The sequence below is a fragment of the Grampus griseus genome (assembly GCF_964374135.1).
Source record: "Grampus griseus genome assembly, chromosome: 8".
In the NCBI taxonomy this organism is placed as follows: domain Eukaryota; kingdom Metazoa; phylum Chordata; class Mammalia; order Artiodactyla; family Delphinidae; genus Grampus; species Grampus griseus.
The window spans coordinates 14,135,477-14,157,320 of record NC_139002.1 but is presented as its reverse complement, the minus strand read 5'-3'; the positions used below and the strand labels follow the sequence as shown (position 1 = coordinate 14,157,320).

At 54.0% G+C, this 21,844-nt stretch overlaps 1 protein-coding gene across 3 annotated transcripts; it reads right to left on the bottom strand.

Moving 5' to 3' along the window:
- Window positions 1–5,786: 5,786 nt before the first annotated feature.
- MCAM (melanoma cell adhesion molecule) lies at window positions 5,787–13,687 on the bottom strand (the record flags this gene model as incomplete). Of its 3 annotated transcripts, XM_082660551.1 has the most annotated exons (16): window positions 13,581–13,687; window positions 11,637–11,761; window positions 11,332–11,539; window positions 11,176–11,246; window positions 10,993–11,080; window positions 9,745–9,924; window positions 9,547–9,668; window positions 9,301–9,463; window positions 9,087–9,205; window positions 8,859–9,000; window positions 8,570–8,691; window positions 8,321–8,462; window positions 8,151–8,222; window positions 7,813–7,960; window positions 7,373–7,490; window positions 5,787–6,892 (listed from the first exon to the last, which is right to left on the bottom strand). In XM_082660551.1, exons 1-16 carry the CDS (start codon window positions 13,645–13,647, stop codon window positions 6,863–6,865), a joined length of 1,917 nt encoding a protein of 638 aa, XP_082516677.1. In that variant the 5' UTR covers window positions 13,648–13,687. The 3 variants fall into 3 exon arrangements, with proteins under 3 accessions (XP_082516677.1, XP_082516678.1, XP_082516676.1); XM_082660552.1 differs by lacking the exon at window positions 7,373–7,490; XM_082660550.1 differs by lacking the exon at window positions 5,787–6,892 and having other exon boundaries at window positions 7,298–7,490.
- Window positions 13,688–21,844: the final 8,157 nt, after the last annotated feature.

Below are 21,844 nucleotides of genomic sequence, written 5' to 3'. Positions count from 1 at the left end.
ACTAAAATTGACCTTTCACAAGTGGGCTTTGAATTTCGCCATTTTCGGCAAACACATCCCCTTTCCCGCTCTTAATTACAAATGGTTCCTCCTCTGTTACCTGTCAGGTAAGTAAGGTAAAAACCACTTTGATGTTTTCCTCTTTCTCAAGTGCACTAGGCTGTTCTGTTCAACCTGGCCTTCTGCTTCCCCACGTCTCCCTGGGTTGCTTTACACAGCGGCCTTGTTGCCGGGTGCCTGCTTCGCAGTACTTAATCAGCTGCACTTGCTGTACTCCTTCCATTGAAGTCAGGAGTTATCAAAGTGGAAAAACCCTGTGGGCTCAATGATATACCTCCCTTTAGGTAAATAATAGATTAGGCAGTTTATCGTCTCAGCATTTTTGTGTTAATATTTATATAAATAGTGATATATATCTGTGGATGGCCATTCTCTTCCACTAGCTCTCTCTGTCCCCCAGTCACTCTACATATTCTGCCATTCTTCTGTTCTTTTGCTCCCTATACAGACTCTCAACACCAGGACCCAGGGTGTGGGGAGGTACTATTAGTATCATTTAGCTGTTTTGTGGATTTAAAAAAAGAGTTGGGGGGTTGCTATTCCTCACACTTAAAATATTTATTTCCTCTATAGAAAGGTAAAATATATTTTATGGTCCAGTCAGCAATCTTCCACATGAATTTTTGTATATTTGCTTGCAAAATAGGGACCAGCTATATGTTCCCTTTAACAAGATGTAGACCTTTTTGTGTGTGATCAGCCATGGTGTTAGTGCAGAATATTCTCCTACCTCACATCATGCAAGGCGGAGGGATATAGGCCCTCTTCCCAAACTGTAGGCGGAGGGATATAGGCCCTCTTCCCAAACTGTAAGTCCCCCTTCTTGCTGTTGGCCTTTCTGACTCTGCAGTGACCCCTGCCTATGGAATAACGGTGTTCTGACTATTGGCTTGGCTCTAGCATTGTGTTTGTTCATTCAGCAAGTGTTTATGAGTGATTACCATGAGCCTGAAGTTTACTGATGTTGAGCGGTTGTACTTGGGCTGTCTAGCATGTGCATTTGGCCCTAAAATAGCCGTTCCCAATAAGATTGTGCAGGTTACATTCACAGCTCTCTTATGTAGACATTTCCTTATAGAGCTGTCCTGGTTAAAAATCAGTTCAAGACACTCCCATTAACCCCTATTGTCTTCCCATAGCTTTGACAATGTCTGGGAGATTCCTCCATGTAAATCTCATGGATACCCACCATTTTTATGTGTTTAAGTAGAATCTGTTTGGTGGTGGGTTGGTATGTCGGCTCAGAGTTGCACAATAGGGCAGTTAAGTGTTTAAGTAAAGCATCTGCGTACAGACCCCTTTCCACTCTAGTGCCTTCCTTGATCTTTTTACTGAGCTGCCTGTACCTCTGATCCCCTTTATAAGGAAGTTTTCTTATCACCCTTCTGGGACCTCTCACCATCTCCCATTCTATATGGAACTTGTTTTCCAGTCCTTCAACAACCTTTCAGCTGATCCTGTGTCTTAGAAGGGCTGAAGGTGTGCGAGAGGGATGGGCACCTGTTTCTGGGTCCTGATCTTCAACCAGTTGTTTGGTCTCCCAAGAGCCAGGCAGTAGCGTAGGTTGAACTCAGTCAGTTCTCAAAAACGTCAGCCTGTGTCTCTAGGGGTACGGAGCTTAGAGACCGTAGAACTTAGTATGAAAGTCAACACGTTATTATCCTCCTAGACCTTCAGGCCCTAGAAATTCTATCTAAAGTATTCTCAGTTGGCATAAAGCATTACCATTTCTACTTTGATCTCAGTCTGCATTAGCAGTCTCTCTTTAGAAATGCGTGTAGCCGTGTAATGCACGGAGATGGATGCATAGTGGAAGAAGGTCAGGGCTGTATCTTTGACCGTCCTGTTGAGCAGTCCTTTGGATGCAAGAAACAGAAGGATTAAAGCAGGGGAAAGGACGGAATCATACGGATGCAGGGTATTTCCCAGAACCCAGGATAAGCGGTACAGTTGATTCTGCGTGGAGCTGAGAAACTTTGCAGCTAGTCCTTTCTCCTGCTCGTCGGTCTGTCGGTATGCATGGCCCCAACACAGGCACCCCAGTCCTCACGACCCCCAGCTCACCATTAAATGGGATCACCGTTTTAACAGATTCCCAGTGCCTCTTGGTTCACATTCTCAAGAAAGACTATGATCAGCCCAGCACATGGATCAGGTATCGACCCCCGACTTTGCCACACAGGGCAGAAGCGGCATGCTGGTTCAGATGGGAAGTAGGGGCAGGGGGAGGTTCTCAGGGAGGCGGGGATAGATACCCTAAAATACTTTACTCTGGTAGTAAAACTTACCATACTGCTCTTCTGAGAGTGGAAAGGCAGGCATGGGACTATGTCTGGGACTTGGCGGAAATGCTTAGGTTAAAGTTAATTTAGGTTACTGTCTTCTTTGTTGCTTTATTTCCTGTTTTTCTTCCCTTTATGAGTCTTGGCATCCAAGATTTCTTACCTCCCTCTTTAGGACCAGTTTCTCCTGTTCTGGAGCTAATCTTTTCTTAGGTGACATTTCTTAGCCTTCATTCAGTCTCAGGTTTCTAGGCTTCTTTGATTTCATTTAGAGAGCAGATCACAAATCCACTGAGGCCCCTACCCATGGACTTCTGGGCTCTCTTCAGGTTTTAGTGCTGAGAACATACTCATTCTATGGGCCCGTGGCCTGCCTCCCTCCAAGCCCTCCTCCCCACCCTTTTATCTGGTCTTTCCTCTATGAGGGGAGCTCTGCAGTAATATTCTTAGGCAGGCCTTCCGAGGTACCTCAGAAACTACTTTGCCAGTAAGAATTTATAAAGTTGGGACAGTTGCCAGGATATAAATTAGGTATAGATTCCAATTTAGAGAAACTTTTTACTGAGAGCTCTTTAGACAGGATGCATTTGTCCGCCCTGTCCAGTTGCTTCCTTTGTCGTCCTATAGTAAAGCCTTTATTTTTTGGTTTTTTAAAACTGTGCTTCTGCTTGCCTGAATCTTTTGATCTTATTTATCTCATCCGGGAGCCTGTCCTGTGTTATTAAGGCATTTCATAATCACTTATAACTTTTTTAAACTACTGGAGTCATTTGATGTACACAGAAGTAACCTAATAATCCAAAGATATACACTGAGGCCCGTGATGAAGGCTGGGGCCTGTGTGTTCGAAATTCCCTTCTAGGCGCCACAATTAAGGGGCAGAGGGATAGCGGTGCCACTCGCCTTCACAGAGTTCTAGGAAATCTGGGTTGGTTTCAAAGGCGAGCACCAGTTTTTCTTGGTTCCAGAAAGTAGCCCAGGAGTAAGTGGGGGAGATCGGGGTGGGGAGAGCGAGGCCTGCCTGGAGGCTTACTCTCAGTTGGCTGGAGAGCATGGTGCCAGAGGGCCAGCTGTTGACTAACAGACTAACAACTGTTTGGAGATCTCGCTGCCTCTTCCCTTGTTCCGTGCTTGAGAAGAATGTGGCTGACCGCTCCCTGTGTTTGTGGAGAGCAGAGGCTGAAAGCGAACCTCGCGTCTCCTACTGGTGTGGCAGTGGAACAAATCAGAGTTCTGATTGCCCGGCCCCGTGTTCTTATTCAGTCCCCAAAACGAATGTGTGAGGCGCTCTCCCGCAGTTCTCCTTCTGCCCCTGGGCCGGTTTGGGAGGCCAGAGGAGTACTGCTCCGTACGTGCTCTCTGAGCCTCCTCAGGCCCTGCGCTGCCTCCATGCTGAAGCCCTGAAGTGGGGTGTGCAGTGTGCCCACGCCTGGCACTCTGGCATGGGCGCTGATGTGCCCTTTGTGTCAGTTCCCTCCGCCCTGTCTACCTCTGACCCTGTCCTGGGTGAGGGTGGCCATGCTTATGGCTGTCTGGAAACTGAAGAGGCAGAGAACTGCTTACAAGTCTGTAGACCACATGTTTTCTCTTCCTTGGCTTGTTCCTTCTGCTGTCTGGGTGAGTGAGCCATGCCCATGAGAGTGGATACCTCCTCTCCTGACCTGCCCTTCTCCGCACTGTTTCAGTGTCTTGGCCTTGACCTCCTGCTGAAACGTGTGGTAGGGGTGTGGCAGCTATGAGGTACCTCCTACATCTGCTTTCTGGCTGTGGTGACTTGGGATTTTTAACCTTATATATCTTTTTTTTCCTTTATTCAAAACAAAACAATTTTTAGCACACTGAAAAAAAAAAAAAAAAGCCAAACATTTTGTGCCTTTCTAAGGCAGCACTGTATCCCAGGCTGCATTTTAGGACTTAATATGGAAATACCAGAGTCTTAGCTCCTCTACCTTGAGTGTCATTAGTCCCTCTGGTCTAGGGGAGAGGAAGTGCTCCGTGTGCCTGGGGAGGTGGCCCCCAGGTGCAGCGTGTCCGCGGTCCCTTCTCCCTGCCACGGTGCTTAGTTGGAAGAAACGAGCATTGTATCCCAGGATCATCTGGTTGGTTCCAGTCAGAATCTCAGTTATCAGGTTGAATGTTCTGTGTTCAGCAGGAAGAGACAGAACGTTCCATGATTTCCAGGCATACTCTGGACCATTTCAAGTGACCCAGCCTCCCGATCCTATTAATGACCCAACTTCATGGAACAGTGTAGGGTGGACCCTCCCGAAAAGGGGAGGTTGTTTGGTGTTCGTTTTGTCTTGTCTTTTTGCTGGGTCCTGAACTGGCCTAGACCTCCTGCCTGTCCTTTAGACTTGGCTTTCCTTTCATTTGAAAACTTCAGACATAGAGCATTAAGCAACTAGTGCCCTCTGCAGGGGCGAGTTTTCCCCTGGGAAGGGCGGCAAGGACCACATACCGGAACAGAAGCCTGTCCTCAGTATTGTGGCCACTGTAGGTTTCGACCAAAAAAAAAAAAAGTTTTCTGTATGATGACATTTTACTTATCTCTTTTCCTTTTCTCACTTCTTCCCTGCCTTTAACTAATAAAGAATTGGGAGATAGAAACAATTCTTTTCAAAGTCCTCCTTATTCAGGATTTTGACATTCTTGGCCTGGGTGGGGCTGGAGAGAACTTGATACTTTTCTCCAGAATGAAGAGTCCCATTTGTATATCAGTGTTAAAAATAAAACAAAATGAAAACTTAGATGAGATTTTTGTGGACTATTTTAAAAATGTGTCATTAATATAAAAAAATTATATTAGCAGTATTTAATCATTCTCACCTGTAAAGAATAAAACAGAAGGTAAATATTCTTACAGAGAATAGCAGAGCTTTAAGATTCATTTTCATTTTAAGTCCGTTTTGTTTTGCCAGTGTATTAATGTTTAGAGGTTCTGTTATACTAATGTTATTTATTAATTTTTTTCATTTCCATACACAGTTAACTAAAGAGCTTTTTCAGGCACCCATGTCTGTAAAAAAATATTTTTAAATAAAGTTTCTTTTGTTGTAGCAGACCCGAGTTCTTGGTCATTTGTGGGTTAGGGAGTGATACATTGGGGAGCTATGGGGCCAGATGCCTACTCGTACCAGTTCATCAGCAGAAGTCTGTTTTGCTACCTTGAGGGCAGTCTCAGTGACAGGAGAGGGGCAATAGCTCCTTGCCAGCAGCTCGCCAGGCTCTGCAAGCTGCCTAGATAGAGCAGGGCAGCTTTGCTGCTCAATAGTTGATTATCCCCTGTGTCAGAGCTTGAGCCCTCTGCTCAGAAGCAGAGGTAACCCCCGGTCCCTGCTCCCAACTGCAAAGGGTTTTGTGTTCCTTTTGGTGCAGTGCCAGTTCTGGAGGCCCCAGGCTGCTGTGGTACCCCATGATGAATAAAAAACAGTGTAAGATTTCTGGGACAATTAAGCTTTATTTTTCATATATATACACATATATAAAAAGGAAACAATTTGCAAATTTACAACCTAACAAAACCATATATATACACACACACGTACGCACAGACACACGCGGAGACATACATACCCCAAAGCTCTAGCCAGGCCCGTTTCTCATCTCCAAGTACCATTCTCCCATTAGGGCCTTTCTTCTAAGGTCTAGGCCCATTAGCTCAGCCTGTAGAAGTCTGCTGCTAATATAACTTTATAGCCTTAACCCTCGTAAAGGACAGTCTGGACCTCATCTCCAACCCCTACCCCCAGCATTCAGTCTTACGTGATTCCTTGAGAGGGTAGGGGAGCCAAATGAATGCAGGGGCTCGGGCCCAGTCGCCTTAACTCTGGAAAGCGGCACCCAGCTTCCTTACTGCAGGGACAATGAGATACACCCAGGAAACCTTTTAAGGGACGACACCAGGTCCTGACTTCTGCCCAGAGAAAGAAAAGAGTGTCGCAAAGGGGACTCCAGAGGCAGGCAGGCAGGCTGGCAACTGCTTCTAGATACTGCTGGGGTCTCTCCAGAACTGGGGTGAGCAACATACGTCACCAGCAGAGAGAGGCCTGGGCTCACTGCATCCTTACTTCAGTGATACAGCTGAATTATGAAGCCAGCCCTGGAGCAGTGGAGCAGGAAGTCAGCTCAAGATAAATAGGCTACCTAATTCGGCTGCTGGTAGAAGACAGGTATTTACATCCATATGTGTAAAGAGGAAACAAGTTCTGCAAGAGACTCTCCTGTGTGCTTCTGGGATACCGAGGCCCCCTCCTTGGCATGAGCGTCACTCAACACATTGAGACAGTGGTGGACAGGTCCCTGAAGAGGGGGCCTCCAGGGCCACATGAGGTCCTTCTCAGGACAGCTCTGGTCCTGGCCCGTGTGCCCTCTGAAATGGGGTCTGCAGGTGAGCTGGAGGGGGGTCTTCTGTGTTGTCCACTTTAGAGGCTTTGGTGACCATCCTGAGTGCTGGGGAGGAAGGTGAGCAGGGAACAGGAAATGTTCCAGGCAGGGGAGGGAGCGCCGTGTGATTCGGTGGGCTAGTGCCTCAGATCGATGTATTTCTCTCCCTAAAGATGGGTGAAGAGCAGAAGTGAGGGGGGTGTTCAGAGACACTGACCAGGGTTTAAGGTGTGAGCGCTAAAAGAGAGGAGGCACCAAAGCCACAGCTGATGAACTAGGTGCAGCCGCCTGGAGGGAAGAAGCCGGGGAGGGGGTGGGGATGGCAAGGCGGGGAATAAGAGATGAGGCCCCCGAATCGCACTGGGCCACACTTCACACCTAGTGACGTGAGCCGCCAGCTCTGTTCAGGAAATGGTGATGGGACGGGGTCTTGCTCTCAGTCCTGGCAGCTACCCTCTCTCGGGGTCCCTCAGCCACCTGCCTGGCCCTATCGTCTGTGCGTGGTGTTAGGAAGGCAAGATGGGGCCGGCTCCCCATCTCCAACAGGGAAGGATGAAGGATAAAGTTAGTGTTTAGCAACCGTCAGCCCCTGCCACTCCCGGTGCCTGAAGATGTGTCAGGCTCTGGCCACAGGAACTGCCTCCTACCTGGTCTCCTGGAGCCCTCTTGTCACCGTTGCTGCCCTGAAGGAGGCCCATCTCTTCTGGGAGCTTATCTGACTTAACTTCAACTACAAATTCGCCCTTACGAGACGGGGGCAGCGTGCTGGGAGGAGGGAGGGAGGCAAGAGGTTGGCAACTCGGGGGCAAGGGAATGGGGGCTGTTGGGAGGGACGTGGGACTGGGTACTGAAGGGCTCTTAGGTGCTCCGGTCTGGCTCAGGGAAGGGCCACAGGGGTGAGAGGGAGGAGTGTGGTGGACGGAAGCTGGGTAGTGGCGGTGAGGCGGGGAGCGCTCAGACCCAGGGTCCCCCTCCTGCTCCTAACGGCTCAGTGGGCACAGGGGCCAGCAGGGGAACATCCCTGAGGAGGCAACAAGCTGGCAGCATGAGATGGGGTGGGGCGTGGGGTGCCGGGTGCCGTGCTCACATCTCTTGTTTGCCTGACCGTCCGCACGGCAGCTTGCCCTTCTTGTAGAAGAAATAGAGGACAGCGCCCAGCACAGCCAGGACCAGGACACACACGGTCACGGCCACGATGACCACACCCTTGCTTTCGGGCTCTGTCAGCTTTTTCTCTGTCCCAAAAAGACACCCCGAGTCACTCCCTGCCCCAGGCTGCCATGTTACCATCGCGGCCCCGCCCAGCCCAGGGCTGATGAAAGATGGGCCGCTGATCGTTTTCTCGACAGAGCTCCCCTGGGCTCCCGGTCAGGGCAGAGTGAGGACGCCCTGGCGCAACCCTGCTCCCGATCCAGCCCAGCTCACCTGTGGAGGTGCTGTTGGCTCTAGCATAGGGACTGACGGTGGAGGTGCTGAGGCTAGTGCTTCTGTTGGAGTCTGGGGTGAAAGAGGTTAAACAGATGGGGGGTGGGTGGGATAGGAACGTGCCCTGCTTGGGCTTGCCCCCACCCCACTCTGCAGGACCAAGCCCTTACCCAGCTCCAGGATAATGACGGTGGTGTTTCTGCCCAGGGAGTTGGAGGCCACGCACTCGGCACCTGTCTCCAACAGCTCTGGGGTCACAAGGACATTCAGGACGCTCAGGACACTCTGCGGATCTTGGTCCTGTTCGCTGGCCTACAAGGAAGGAGACGCAGTTCAGGGGTGGGGAGGATGCCGGGTCGTGGCAGCAGAGCCCGCGCAGGGATGGACGAGAGCCTGGGGGCTGCCATGTGCCTGCTCACCGTGCCATCGACGCTCCAGACGACGCTGGGCCGGGGATGCCCTGATGCCTCACAGGACAGATTCAGCACGGAGTTCTCCTTCACCCACATCTTCCTCTCCCTCAGTGCCATCCACGGGGACCCTGTGGCAGGGCGGGGAAGGGTGAGACAGCAAACCCTGCCAGCCTGCCACCCCCCTCCCCACCAGAGCCCCCCAGGGCAGCGGGTGGCTTTCGGTCCCCAAAGAGCTTGAGACCACCCAACTCAAGGTGGCTTCAAGGGGCCACCTGATCTCTGCCTAGGGCCTCACCAAAAATGGCCACGTTGACGAGCTGGGTGCGGTTCAGGCCGGGAACGCTGGGCACAGATGCCACGCAGCGGTAACCTCCCCCTGCCTCCCGTTTCAGGTTGCGTAATTGGAGCACAGGCCCCTTTGCCAACACCTTGCCTGTCTGGGGTGAGAGATGGGTCAGAGGTCACTCCTAGGCACACCCACCCCACAGCCCCTTGCCCCGGAGACCTGAGCCCACCTGGGTACCTTTTCTCTCAGCCACCGGAACTCAAGGTCCTGGTTACTCTCTGCCTCACAGGTCAGGGTGAGGCTGCTGCCCTCCTGGCTCTCGGGGGCTGCGGGGCTCACCCGGACTTCAGACACATCTGGGGACGCAGCAATCGTGTCAGGCAGGACAGGGCGGGGCAAATTCCCTCTCGCCCCAGCCTGGTCCCCCTGTCCTGGGCCCCCAGCCCCTCACAGTTCACCACCAGCTCCTGCTGGTCGCTCAGCAGCGATGCCGTGCTTTCCAAGTCCAGGCCCTGACATTCGTAGAGGCCGCTATGCTCCTTCCGGGCGGGCTCCAAGACCAGGACCCCGTTGTCATCGGTCCTCTCTTCCTCCATCTCCCTGGTGCTGAGGTTCTGCGAGAGGACAAAGGCGTGATCAGAGTGCGCCTCCAGCCACTCCTGCTGCCCCCCTGCACCCAGAACAGAGGCCCCCGCACCTGCTTGCCGATGCTGAAGTGGGGCGGGGGGTTGCCATCAGCCAGACACCTGATCTCCACGCGGTCCCCCTCCTTCAGCATCCCCTCAGGCTCCACTTCCAGCCACACTCTCTCTGCCGGGTCTGCACAGGCAAAGGGGGCAGCTCTCAGCCCAAGAGCTAGCAGGACCCAGCCCCACAGCGATGGGTCGGTACTCACAGAAGACAGGGACAGTGACCTCCCTAGATTCCTTCATGTGGTTCCCACTGGGCAGCCGATAGCTGAGCTCGCAGTAAAACTGGGCATCTTTGTCCTCCTTGGTCAGCTGTGCCTTCAGAACGCTCCTCAAGGTGTACAGACCACTCGACTCCACGATCTGGGACGACTGGATGTGGACCCCTGGGCAGGGAGGAAGGGGCGAAGGGCTCGGCCTCAGCTCCGCCTCCAGCCCCACCCTATGATCTCCTGGGTCGGCGGAATGGCAGGGGAGCCCTTGTAGAGAGAGGGCCAGGTACCAATGCCAGCTGCGGCCCTTCAACCCAGCAGTTTCCTGCTCGAAATCTACCCTAGACAAACACACATAGGCACACATACAAGGATGTGTGCAAATACTGCTGCAGGGATTTAAAAAAAAAGGAAATGAGAAAACACTCTGGACATCCACTAATGGGAATGAATGGTTAGCTAGACTATATTATATACACCGTGTGAAATGCCGGCAGTAGGAAAACGATCAGGTAGATCTAAATAGAGTGACCTGGAAAGATTTCCAAGACTTGTCGTCAAAAGGAAAACAAGGTTGTGTAACAATGTATAGCGCACAGTGTCATTCAGATCAGGGTTTCTCGACCTCAGCACCACTGACGTTTGGGGCTGGACATGCCCTGTGCCCTGTAGGATGTTTACAGCATCCCTGGCCTCTACCCGCTAGACGACAGTAGCACCTATCCATTTGCGACAACCCAAAATATTTCCAGACACTCAAGTGTTCCGGAGGGGAGCAAAATCACCCCTAGTTGAGAACCACTGATTTAGACAATAAAAAACAAAAGCCTATGTAGTCCTAGATATATTTACATGTGTGAGTAAGTACCTAGAAGTAGGCTAGAAATCAAGGATTGCATCCGTGTGAATACGTACACACTGACAGCACAGCTATTTCTGGGAATGGGTCTGGGGCAGGAAGGAAATTTTCCTTCTAGATTTTCCATAGTTTGAATTCTTATGAGAATATTTTCAAGGATCACTTGTGTACTTAAAAAAAAAAGTAAAATAGGGACTTCCCTGGTGGTCCAGTGGTTAAGACTCTGCGCTCCCAATGCAGGGGGCACGGGTTCGATCCCCGGTCGGGGAACTAAGATCCCGCATGCTGCGTGGTGTGGCCAAAAAAAAAAGTAAAATAAAATGCAAGGTGGTCCCCATATTGTGCCACAAGCATGGCTTTTAAGGGCAGAGAGGATGACTTACGGTTCTTCTCCTCCTTCAGGGACTGGCTGTTCTTGTACCAGGTGACTTGAGGAAGGGGGTACCCATTCCTCCCCACACAGGTGGCAACCTAAGGAGGACAGGGTGTGAGTCTCCCTGCCTCTGCGACCCCGCCAAGCCCACCTTAGCTCCTGCCTACCCGCCGGCCACCCCGGCAGATCTCACCTCCCCAGGCTCCTCACTGTTCACAGAAATGCCCAAGGCATTGACCTGGATGAGTGGCTCCTCCGGAGCTTCTACAAGGGAGAGAAATGGGGAGGGGCATGGGGCCACCACTTCCGAAGCCCCACACTGCCCACCAGGCACGGACAGGGCACTCACTGTAGACACGGAGCTGGATTCGGTGCTCCTGGGACCGAGGGCGCTTGCCCTGGCACAGGAAGATGCGCTCATCGTGGGGGGTGATGCCTGTTAGGGCCAGAGTAGTCCCTTTGTCCTGGAGGCTGAGCCGATTCTGGTACTCCCCAGGTTCGCTCTGGCCCTGGCCCTGACGCACGCGGAAGATGAGTGTTGGCTTCTCCTTGTGGACCTAAGGGGAGGTGGCAGGGAGGAGGTGAGCGTCCTGGGGCTACATGAAGGGCAGAGCCTCCCGCCCCTGCTGCCCTCTCTGGGGCCCAAGCACTCACAGAAAACCAGTCCGCGTGGCTGAAGTTGCCCGGGGAGTGGGAGGGGCCACATTTCAGAAGGGCCGTGCCGCCCACTTCCACCTCCACCAGCTCCGGGTCGGGCTGCTCAGCCTCTCCAGGCACACCTGGCGGGGAGGGGATGGGGGAGGAGCTGTGTCAGCTCCAGCTGCTCTCCATACCCTCCACTCACACCGCCCGCTGCAGCTGCTCTTCCTGCCACTTCGAGGGTCTGAAGGGCACTGTCCTCTCCTACCCCTCAACCACTCTTTACCCCCGAACCCTGGGCCAGCCCTCTCCCGGTTCAAGGGAGTTGGGGATGGACATTTCTGGTCATTGGAGCAGAGACCCTGAGCACCAGAAACCTCCCAGATGAGGCTGGCAGAGGGGCAACCCAGGCTCTGGGCCAAGAGGAAGGCCCCTTTCCTTCCAGGCTCCCTCCTCCCCGGGTGAGCTCAGAGTGTGGGAATGCAAGGCATGTGCCAGGCCGGGGCACACAGGCCCTTTTTGTCCCCACACCCAGAGGAAGACATCTCTACCCTTTGCCCCCCCACACCCCCTCCCCAAATCCCCCATAAAACCCAAAGGGCAACGCTGGCCAGGAGGCCCTTATTTCATACTCCTTAAGCAGCACCGCCGTGAACATCCGACACTCTCAGGGGACCCCATCCTGGGAGTCTTGTGAGTATGGAGGGGTCAGAGTCACGGAGGGGGCCAGAATCTCTCCCCGGGGTCAGGGCAGGGGTCAGGCCAAGGGCCAGGCAGTGGGCAGGAGTGACGTCAGTGGTGCTAGTGCGCTGCCCGCCCCGCGAGGAGGTGATGTCACTCCATACCATCTGGCTGGACTCGGGTGCCCGGGTGGTTGGCCTGGGCTGGCTCCCAGATAACAAGGGCAGATGCAGTGGTCTTCAAGCCAGAGCAAAAGCTCCACACCCCTGACTCCGTTTCCCCAGAGCTAGAAGAGCAGGGCCGGGTGGGGCTGGACCTTCTGCAGCGGGTGGAGCCCGATTTAGCCCTTTCCCCAGAAGGGATTGGAAGGCAGCAGCCAAGGGTACCCCAGGGACACCGTCGGCATGGGCACGAGGCCATCGAGTTGGGTATTGCTTAGATACCCAACCAGGGTATCTAAGCCAGGCAGCGGCTGGAGCCCGGGAAAGGGAGCCAAGAGAAACAAGCGACACCGTTGCGGGCCATACAAGGGCAGCGTGAACCCGGGAGCGCCCGGCTCCTAGGCAGTTCCAGAGAAAAACTCCGAGGTGCAGGGGCGCATTTCCCACCTGAACTTGGTCCCATTCCGGGAGATGTAACAAGTCTGGGGCGCTTCCACTCTGGTAATCCTCGATCCCTCGTCCCTGCCACCTGTGATCCCGTCACCCGGGTAGGCGCGAGGCGACCCACACCGCCCTCCAGGCTTTGCCAACGCCCTGCCGGGGTGGGAGCCGCCGTTCCTCCCCATCTCGCTCACCTCCAGCCTGGCTCGAAGCCCAGGCGGGAGAGGGAGGGGTCGGCGCACCCCTCCAGCTAAGAAAGCTGCCTTTCCCAGCCACAGGCGGGTGCGGGATTCAGGATTTGGGGATGCGCTGTAGAGGTGCCTCCCGCCAAAGCTCCAATCACGGGCTCCCCAGAGAAAGCACCTGAGAAAAAGCTCTCACCAGCGGCCCCAGGGACTTGGCTCCACCCCTTCCCGCTCCAGGCAGCAGCCCCCTCCCCGCCTCCCCAGTTCTGCTCCCGGGAAGGTCTGGAATAGAGGCTGCAAACTGGCTGCAAAGAAGAGTTGCACGCGCGCAACGCGCCGGGTGCCTGGGACCCGGAGAGAGGAGCGCACGACGCAGCGCAAAGCCCCGGCCCCCGCCGCGATGCCAGCTCTCCTCCCGGGCACGCTCCGCCGGACTGCCGGGCCGCTCCGTTGGGGGCGCGGGCCCCCCCCACCCCAGCGAGCTCACTCACCCGCGGCGCGGCGACAGCAGCAGCAGGCGGCGATCAGGAAGGCGCAGATGAGCCCGGACCGTCCCATGCTTCCCGGCCGGAGGGCGAGAGCGAAGTGAGGGAGCTCGCAGCTGCCGGGGGCTGACGTAAGGGGGGCGGGGGAGGGGGCCAGAGCGCCGAGGCCGGCCCGCCACGCCCCGCGCAGCCCCCCCCACCACGCCCCCGCCCCGCGCGCCGCAGCCCTAGGGGGCGGGCCCGGCGCCGAGATGCCCGGAGCTGCGCTGCGGAGCCGCGCGACGCGGGGTGGGGGTAGGCCGGAGCCTTCCTCCCAGCCCCCAGCTGGGGAACGGAGAGGGGGCGGTGACAGGTGTCTCCGGGGCGGACGGCCTGGCCGAGGCGGCAGCGAGGAGAAGCTGGCCCGGATACCGGAGCCCCGCGGGGTCAGACCCCCGCCGCGCTCACTCCTGCGCAGCCCCAGCCAGCCCGTGTAGCCCTGGGGGACCTCCTGGCGGGGGAGCCGCCGAGCAGGTTCTTGGTGTCCCTGATGGGGGCCTCCCTCCCATTTAGGCTCTTCTCCCCGCCTCCTCCTCCACCCCGCCGGACCCCTGCCACAGAGAAAATCAGGCTTCCCAGAATGATTGCACCACTGCAGCTGCCGCCGGCCTGGCACTGCCCCCAAGCCTGGCAGTCCTGGCAGCTTTGAGGGAAGAACACTGAGCCGGGGCCCACAGACCCAGAGGTACCTGTACTGGCGAGTGGAGATGGTGTTCTAAGGACTGCCCCTTCCACCCCAGCTCCTGCAAGTCCGTCTCTGACTAGAGGAAGGAGGGAGGGGCTGAATTCATAGGCCCAAGGTTGTCACACTTGTCCAAGCCCAGATCTTGAGAATTCTGCTTCTGCCCTCTTCACTCATTGAGCCCAGCCTGGACTCACTTTCCTCTTGCCTGAATGAAGAAAAGAGGGGGAAGAAAGAGTTAACAGGTGCAAGGTCTCCAGCTTGACCCCCAGCACCTGTTGCTGTTCCTGAGGGTTGAAAGGACCCCCTGCAGCAGGGCTCCGCCCCCCTCCACCAAGCCCCCTAAGCTCACCTATGGCTATGGCTCAGCAGCTGGGGGTAGGGGATCGGAGGAGGAATGAGAACTGACTCCAGGCCGCCCTGCCTGAGTGGGACCTGCCACACAGTGAGGTGAGGGGGACCCTGCAGCTCCTCTCATCCCCAAACCCTGGGTCTTCTGGCCTCTTGAACTAAGGCCCTGGCAAGTGAGACGGACTTGCCTCATAGAGACCCCAAGCACCCTGGCCCTGGGAAAGGGCTCCACATCCGCGGGGACCCCTTCAACAGGGAGGGTCAGAAGGGGGCCTGGATTGGGGTTAGAGTCCTGTCACCAGGCAGGCAGCCTTGCTGCTGGTTGGGGGAGGAGCAGGGTGAGGCAGCAAATGCCAGAGATGGGCAGGTGACTTGAGAGGATGCTCTGGGATGGCGTTTTGATGACGCGGAGATGACTCTCAAACCACATCAGCCTCTTCTTTCACAACCTTGCTGACCCCCTCCTCACCTCCATTAGTTTCCAGCCGGAGGCTATGCCAGGCGGGCCAGGCCAGAGGCCTGGAGCCTGGGGGAGGGGGAGGGGGTGGGGGGGAAACAAGAGGAGAATGGTGCTTCCCCATCCCCCAGAGTGAAGGTATAGACTGGCCCAGGGCCCAGAATGGAATGGATGCGTTTGTTTGTCTGCAGGGGCAGGAGTGGGAATGGCTGGAGGATGCTGTTTGCCCTGGCAAGCTCAGAGCGGGCATGCTGCTCTGCGTCCCTGCCCCCACCCCCTTCCCTTCACTTAACACCATTAACTAATCATTCTCCTCTCTCTGGCCTGAAAACAAAGCCAGCTAACCACCAAGGACGGTCAGTTCTTAATTCTTCTTCCATCCTGAGCCGAGTGAACGTAGGGGGTGGAGAAGCTGCCTCCGCAGTGAAGGGGAAATGAGGTTAGAGCCCAGGGTGACATCCGTGTCCTGCACGTCCCCACCAAGGAAGCACAAAGACTGTCCTTTAAGTAAGCCAGTAGCTTGGGGCGATCTGGGCTGCCAGAGGTCAGGGGGCAGACAACTCCAGGACAGCTTCACCAGGGTGGCACACTAGGATTCCAAACCAGAAAGAGGTCAGGACTTTGGAGAGGACTCGGAGGGGACTGGAGACAGAAGAAAGGGGAGTGACGGCAGCACAGGGTGAAGGAGCAGAAGGTGGAGGGGATCAACCCTCCAACTCCTCCAAGACGCCAGAAGACAGAGCTTCAGCAATCGCGGGAAAGAGAGAAGGCGGCAAGAAGAACTTCCAGTGACAGAGGACGGAGGTCCAGCAGGAGGGAGATCAGGGAGGCCGCGGCAGGCCTTCCGTCGGCAGATACTCTTGCGCCTGGACTGGGGTGGAGGCGGCCTCGCCCAGAAGCAGGCCAGGATCAGAAGGGCCCCAGGCCACAGTCCTAATGCCCTGCCTCATTTCTCTCCGAAGGAAAGGGTAGGAAGGCTGCCTTCCTCCACCCCCATGGTTGACCCAGGCCACTCAGACACGAGGGGATTCGCAGTGCAGAATGCCCTCGGTGTGTCTCATGGGCATAGGTCTGACCACAGGTAGAGAAACGGAGGCTGGGTGGGGTGGTGGCCTGGGTCTGGGTCCCTCACCTCCCGTCTCCAGGGTGAGCGGGGGCTTTCATTTCATTGTGCCCCTCCACCCCGGTGGAGTTGGAGGTCAAAAGACACGGCTGGGCCTGCCCCTGGGGGCTCGCTGGGGTGAGATTACACCCAGGAGCCCTCTCTCTCTCTCTCATAGTGGGTACAGTGGTCTCCCACTCACCCCTCTGGTGGAGGGGCCTTAACCGGGAGGATATGAGGAGGGCTGGTTGGGCGGAGGAAGGAAGCTTAGAAAGGCAAGCTTACAGCTGCAGTGAGAAGGAGCTGCGGGTGGAGGGGCGGGTCAGCAATGTCGGCCATGACCAAGGCTGGGCGTCCTCCCCGGCCTGGCTGCAAAGCAGGGTTCGGTCTGAGTCTTTGGAGGGGAGGAAGGAGAATTTTTCCAGAGTCGGGATCTGAGCTGGGAGAAGGCTGTGCTGAGGGAGTGAAAAACTGGGTAGGAGGAGGGTTGGGGGGCAGCTGCTGCTGAGGACATCAGCGGGCCAGGAAACCGGATACTGCGGGGCTGGGTGGGAGATGCTGGGGAAGAGGTTGAATGGGGGGAAGCAGCCCCTATCCTGGCCGGACGCAGTCTCACCCATGTCCTTCGCACCTGACCCGGGGGCAGGAAGAAGGAGGTGCGGCCTGGATTGAGGTGTGCCCCAGAAACACCATGGAAGAGGAGGAGGGGGACTTGGGGGGGGATGGGAGGGGCTATTTTTAAACTTGGAAAAACCGTGAGTGCGTTCATCTCCACCCTGAGTGCTGGAGGAGGCAAAGGACCCATTGTACAGGGGTGCAGAGAAGGGGAGGGGGAAGGGAGGTGGTGGCACAATGGCGGGGATTATGCTGGAGCAGGCCGGGGAGAGGAGGGCGGGGGAGGGGCGTCTCCGTCACAGCTGGCCTACTGAACTCTGGGGTCGAGCCAGGCTGGGGCTTGGACAGGGGTTTTCCCACTCTCACAAAGCCCCCCTCTTGGGGAGGTGGGGTCTGTCTCTGGCATCCGGTGTCGCCTCCTGGGGAGGGGTCTGCGGGTGGGATTCCCACAGCCTGGCTTTCCCAGGGTCTGACTGCGGGGTCTGTTCCCAGGCTCCCAGCATTCCAGCGACTCCCCTGGGAGCTGCTGGCCTCCCCTCTCAGGCCCTTCTCTGCCAGGGAGTGCGGGAGAGAAAGAGAAAGAGGATGTGGGTGCATGGGGACACTTCCTGGGGACTAGGGACCCATAAACTGAGAGAGGATAGCAGTGGGTGGGGTATACTGAGAGGGATCACATCCTTCCCATCCTAGCCCCCGCCCTGTTGAGCCATCCTTCAGACCGAGATTGTCCCTCTAGTCCTCTCAGACCCCAGGAGCCTCTCCACGTGGGCAGCCCTCCAGCACCCAGGGCCTCCGCCCAGGGGATCCCAGGAGCCCCTGCTCCCCAGGTCTTGACCGGCGGAGGCCGCGGGGAGGCGGGGCATCCGGCCGCTCTCGCACCAATCCAAACATTACCATAAATGCTCAGGCCGTGGCGGGCCGGGGAGGGGCTCGGGCAGGGGACCCTGGGGCTCTCCGGAAGCCTCGAATCCGGTCTCCAGGCCTTTCTCAGCGAGGACTGGTAGTGGTGATTCAGCCTCCGCTTTGGGAAGTGAGGGGGGCAGGGGCAGAGTTGCGAGCAGGGGTGGGCTGGGGTGTTGGGGAGAGAGCCAGGCTGCGTGAGGAGTCCCTGCGGACGGCCTCCCGGGGGTGCAGTGACCTCTGATCGAGGAGAGAGTAGGACTGCGCAGCCAGGATTTCGGCATCAGAGCAGGGGTGCGGGCTTCTGGGTCGCCCTCTAGCCCCGCTGGATCCACTCCTGTCAGCTGTAAGAATGGAGCGTCTCGCTCCCAGTGCTGGGTCTCTGCTCTCTGGCCTCGGAGGACCTAAACATCTTCCCACTTCCTCTTGCCATCCTAAATTTGGAGAATGGAGCAAGTTGGGGGCAGGGGGAGGGCACAGGGCAGGATGCTGGGAGCCTACACCTCTCCCCCTCAGGGAAGTTCACATCCGCTCCCCAAAATACCACCACCCAGGAGGAGCAGTGTCCCCAGAGAGCTGTTTAAATTTGACTTTGAGTTGTCCCTGAGGAAAGCCTAGGTAATCTACCAGAGAGGAGCCTACAGGAAGCCTAGGGATCCCGGGTTCTGCTGTGTCTCCTCCCTGAAGGCCACTTCTGCATTGCGTTTTCCCTTCCACACAGAGCTTTGAACAACCCAGGAGGAGCCCTGGAGGAGGGGAGCCTTGTTCCACTGCACCCCTGCAGGGGCCTGCGATCCCCTCTGTAGTTGCCACAGCTGATCTTGGAGGTGGGGAGAGAGAGGGGTGGCAAGTCATGACCTGAACCCTGCCTCCCTGACCCATACCCCAGGGCCCAGGGCTTCAAGGGGACTTGAAAAGTGGAAGGATTCGGAGTCAGAGAAAAGCCCCAGGGGCTGTGCTCGCCCTGGCACCTTCCCTTTGTGTCCCAATCACACTGGAAAGTGCTGGTTCAACTTTGGTCTCCAACACCCGGCTGTAAACTCCATGAAGGAGGCTTTGAGACAACACTGCTATTTAATTAGCTAATCTTGGGCAAGTGGCCAAACCAGTGACTGTTCAGAGGGGACATGGCAGTGCTCGGAATGAGAGAAGAAGCTGCTCATAGCTAATATTTGCACGGTGCTTTACAACTCAGCCCGTCACTTAAGGGTCATTTTCATCACTAATGTTTATCTTGATCTTTGCAACAAAAAATGACGAAACAGAAGTGAAAAGAGTTACATGACCTAAAGTCAGGCAGCCTGTGAGTCACGGAGCTACGTTTTCTTCACTGTGGTAAAATACACATAACATAAAACTTACCCTTTTAACCATTTTAAGTGTACAATTCAGCGGCGTTAAGTACACTCGCAATGTTATGCAACCATCACCACTGTCTAGTTCCAGAACTTTTTGATCACTCCGAGGAGCTAAAATTTGAACCAAGGTTGATGTAACTCCAAAACCCGGGCCCCACACCTGTCATGATTTACAGCCGAATTTAGTAAGCATGTCATGGAAATGAAAGCAGCGGATTGGAATATCACCGAATTATGTGTATAAACAGGAAATGCAACAGGGGTTCAGAAGAGGGAGCATCCACCTGGACTCTGCCTGCACTTGCCAGGAAAGGCTTTCTGGAGGTGCGGGGGCTTCAGTGAAAAGTCAAGTTTAGATAGAGCAGGAGTGAGGATAGATCATTCCAGGCAGGGCAAGTGGCACAAGCAATGAGAGGGGGTGGGGAAGAGAGAAAGGGGCATGCACAGTGAAAACTGCTTCTTCTGTATAAGAAGAGCTTCAGCATGGGCAACTGGTTAGAAGATCAGGCTGATGGGGGAGGCTGGGAGACCTTGCTTGCCATTTGCATAGCAAGCCCACTGCTTTCACTTTTATTATACGTTTACTTGGAGTGTCTTAAGGAGAGCTTCAGCCACTGCTACCACCTGTTGGTACCACCCTTATGCAAACAGCTGGTACTAAATAAACTGTTACATGGCTAAATAGAAATTCAACAGGGTAGAGGGTGCATCTATGTGAGAGCTTGGGCAGATGAGGTGAGGTTAGGTCATGGGGGAGGAACTTGGATCTTGAGATAGAGTAGGCAATGGGGAGCCACTGCAGGTTCTTGAGCAATGGCATAATGATGTGATGAAATTGAAATTTAGATTTATAATGGTTTCTTTATTTCTTCTCTGCCTGAGAGCGCCCCCTGGCGCCCCTAGTTTCAATTGTTCTCTCATCTTATGGAGTAGGTGGGAGGATGGGGGTACTGAAAAGCTGGACTGATGAGTTGCAGAAACCAAACTCTTAGGCCTCATTTCAATTCGTCCTGAGCGATGACAGCACTGCAGTACAAATAGAGGTGACATGTGGACAGATAGGGTTTGCTTTGAAGGAAAAGGGCATTGTGGTGGCTCCCTTCTCTGTCTTGTAACTGAACTAGGATATCGTGTTTAGGGTACTAAGTTGGGGGCGGGGGATGGGATGATAACTAAGACGAGGTCCATGTGCTTGAGAGTTCTGTACTCTAGTGAGGGGGACAGACAAGTAAACAATTAGAATACAACGTGCCAAGTACTAGGGTGCAAAGATGCACGTGAAACAGTTCCTTAACTCAGCTTGAGGTGACCAGGGAAGGCTTCCTGGAAGAGTTGACACCTAGCTTCAAATTAAGGGATAATGGTAGGTACCTGGGTAAATGGAGTGTGACAGCATGCTCTGTGCAGGAGACGACTAGCGGTTGGTTAGTATCCTGCAAGGGAGGAATGAATTTAGTGAGCGATGAGGCCAGATTACAGAGGATTTGTAAACCCTGGTAAATGATCTAGCACAGCAGGGTGTGTATAAATGGTTTTGAGTAGGGGAACACCTGCCAATCAGGTTAGATCCATCTGAGTTCAGCCCCAGAGGGACAGAACCAAAGGTCCCACTTTCTAAGGTCCCATTTCCCCTCCCAGCTTCCTCCTCTCCCTTGGGTGACTGAGGTTGGAAACTTCCAGCCGCTTCTGGGGAGGCTGCTGCTACACCTGGGTTATGGCCTTATTTCAACAAGCCAATCCATCCCTCTGATCATAGCAGCTCCACACTAGAGTGAAAGGTAAGCATGGGAGGGACCTTGTCCCTTATGTCACCCACCATGACTGAGAGCCTCTTGGTAGCCTTTTCTCCTTACCACATCCAACTTGAGGTGGGACACAACACTTTTGAGTCCCCTATAAACAATCTTTGAATAAACTCCACTCAGTGGAGTATATGCAGCTGTTAAAAGGATTAGGACACTCCCTATACGCTGATATGGAGTGATCACTAGAATGTAATTTTACTTATTTATTTATTTGGGGGTCATTGACACTTTTTATTGAGGTATAGTTGATGAAGACTACAGTTTTAAATTAAAGCTTGATATAGAATGCTACATGTGGAATGCTACCTTTTGTGTAAGAATATTTTATATTATCTACATCTATATTTATACTTTCAAATAGAAACAATGAAAGGACCAAACCCACCAATATTTGTGTGGCCAGGTCAGATACAAATGAAGGTTGAAATATTTGAATTATTTGAAGGCTAACCAACTCTGTTAAATATGCTCTGTCCTCTTACCTTGACAAATAGCCTTTCTAATGACAAAATTAAAAAATATGTGAAGCTGTAGTTTTTGTATGACAAAGTCAGCAAAATATCCAAGATAATTTAATTAAACTATCATTGCACGTGCCTGGGTGTTCTCACGTTGGCCCAGCAATGCTTGGATGGATAATAAAGTCATATGCAACTCATAGTTATTATATAATATTCCATTAAATAAATTCTTCTTGCCTTCATTTTGCCAAAATCCCAAATGCATATTCTGTTGCCAGTAATGCCAAATTAACTTACTTTTCTTGAATTGTTGTTCTTAGATGTTTACAAAATTAATTTCAATAAAGAGAGACTTTGCTCCAAGCTGAAATTATTACTAATATTTTTAAAGCAATACTTAGATCAGAATTGAATCATAAATTTTATATGTCATATTCAAATATTATAAAGGAGTCACAGATTATAAATATTAAAATAATAAATTTTAATATTTTATATTA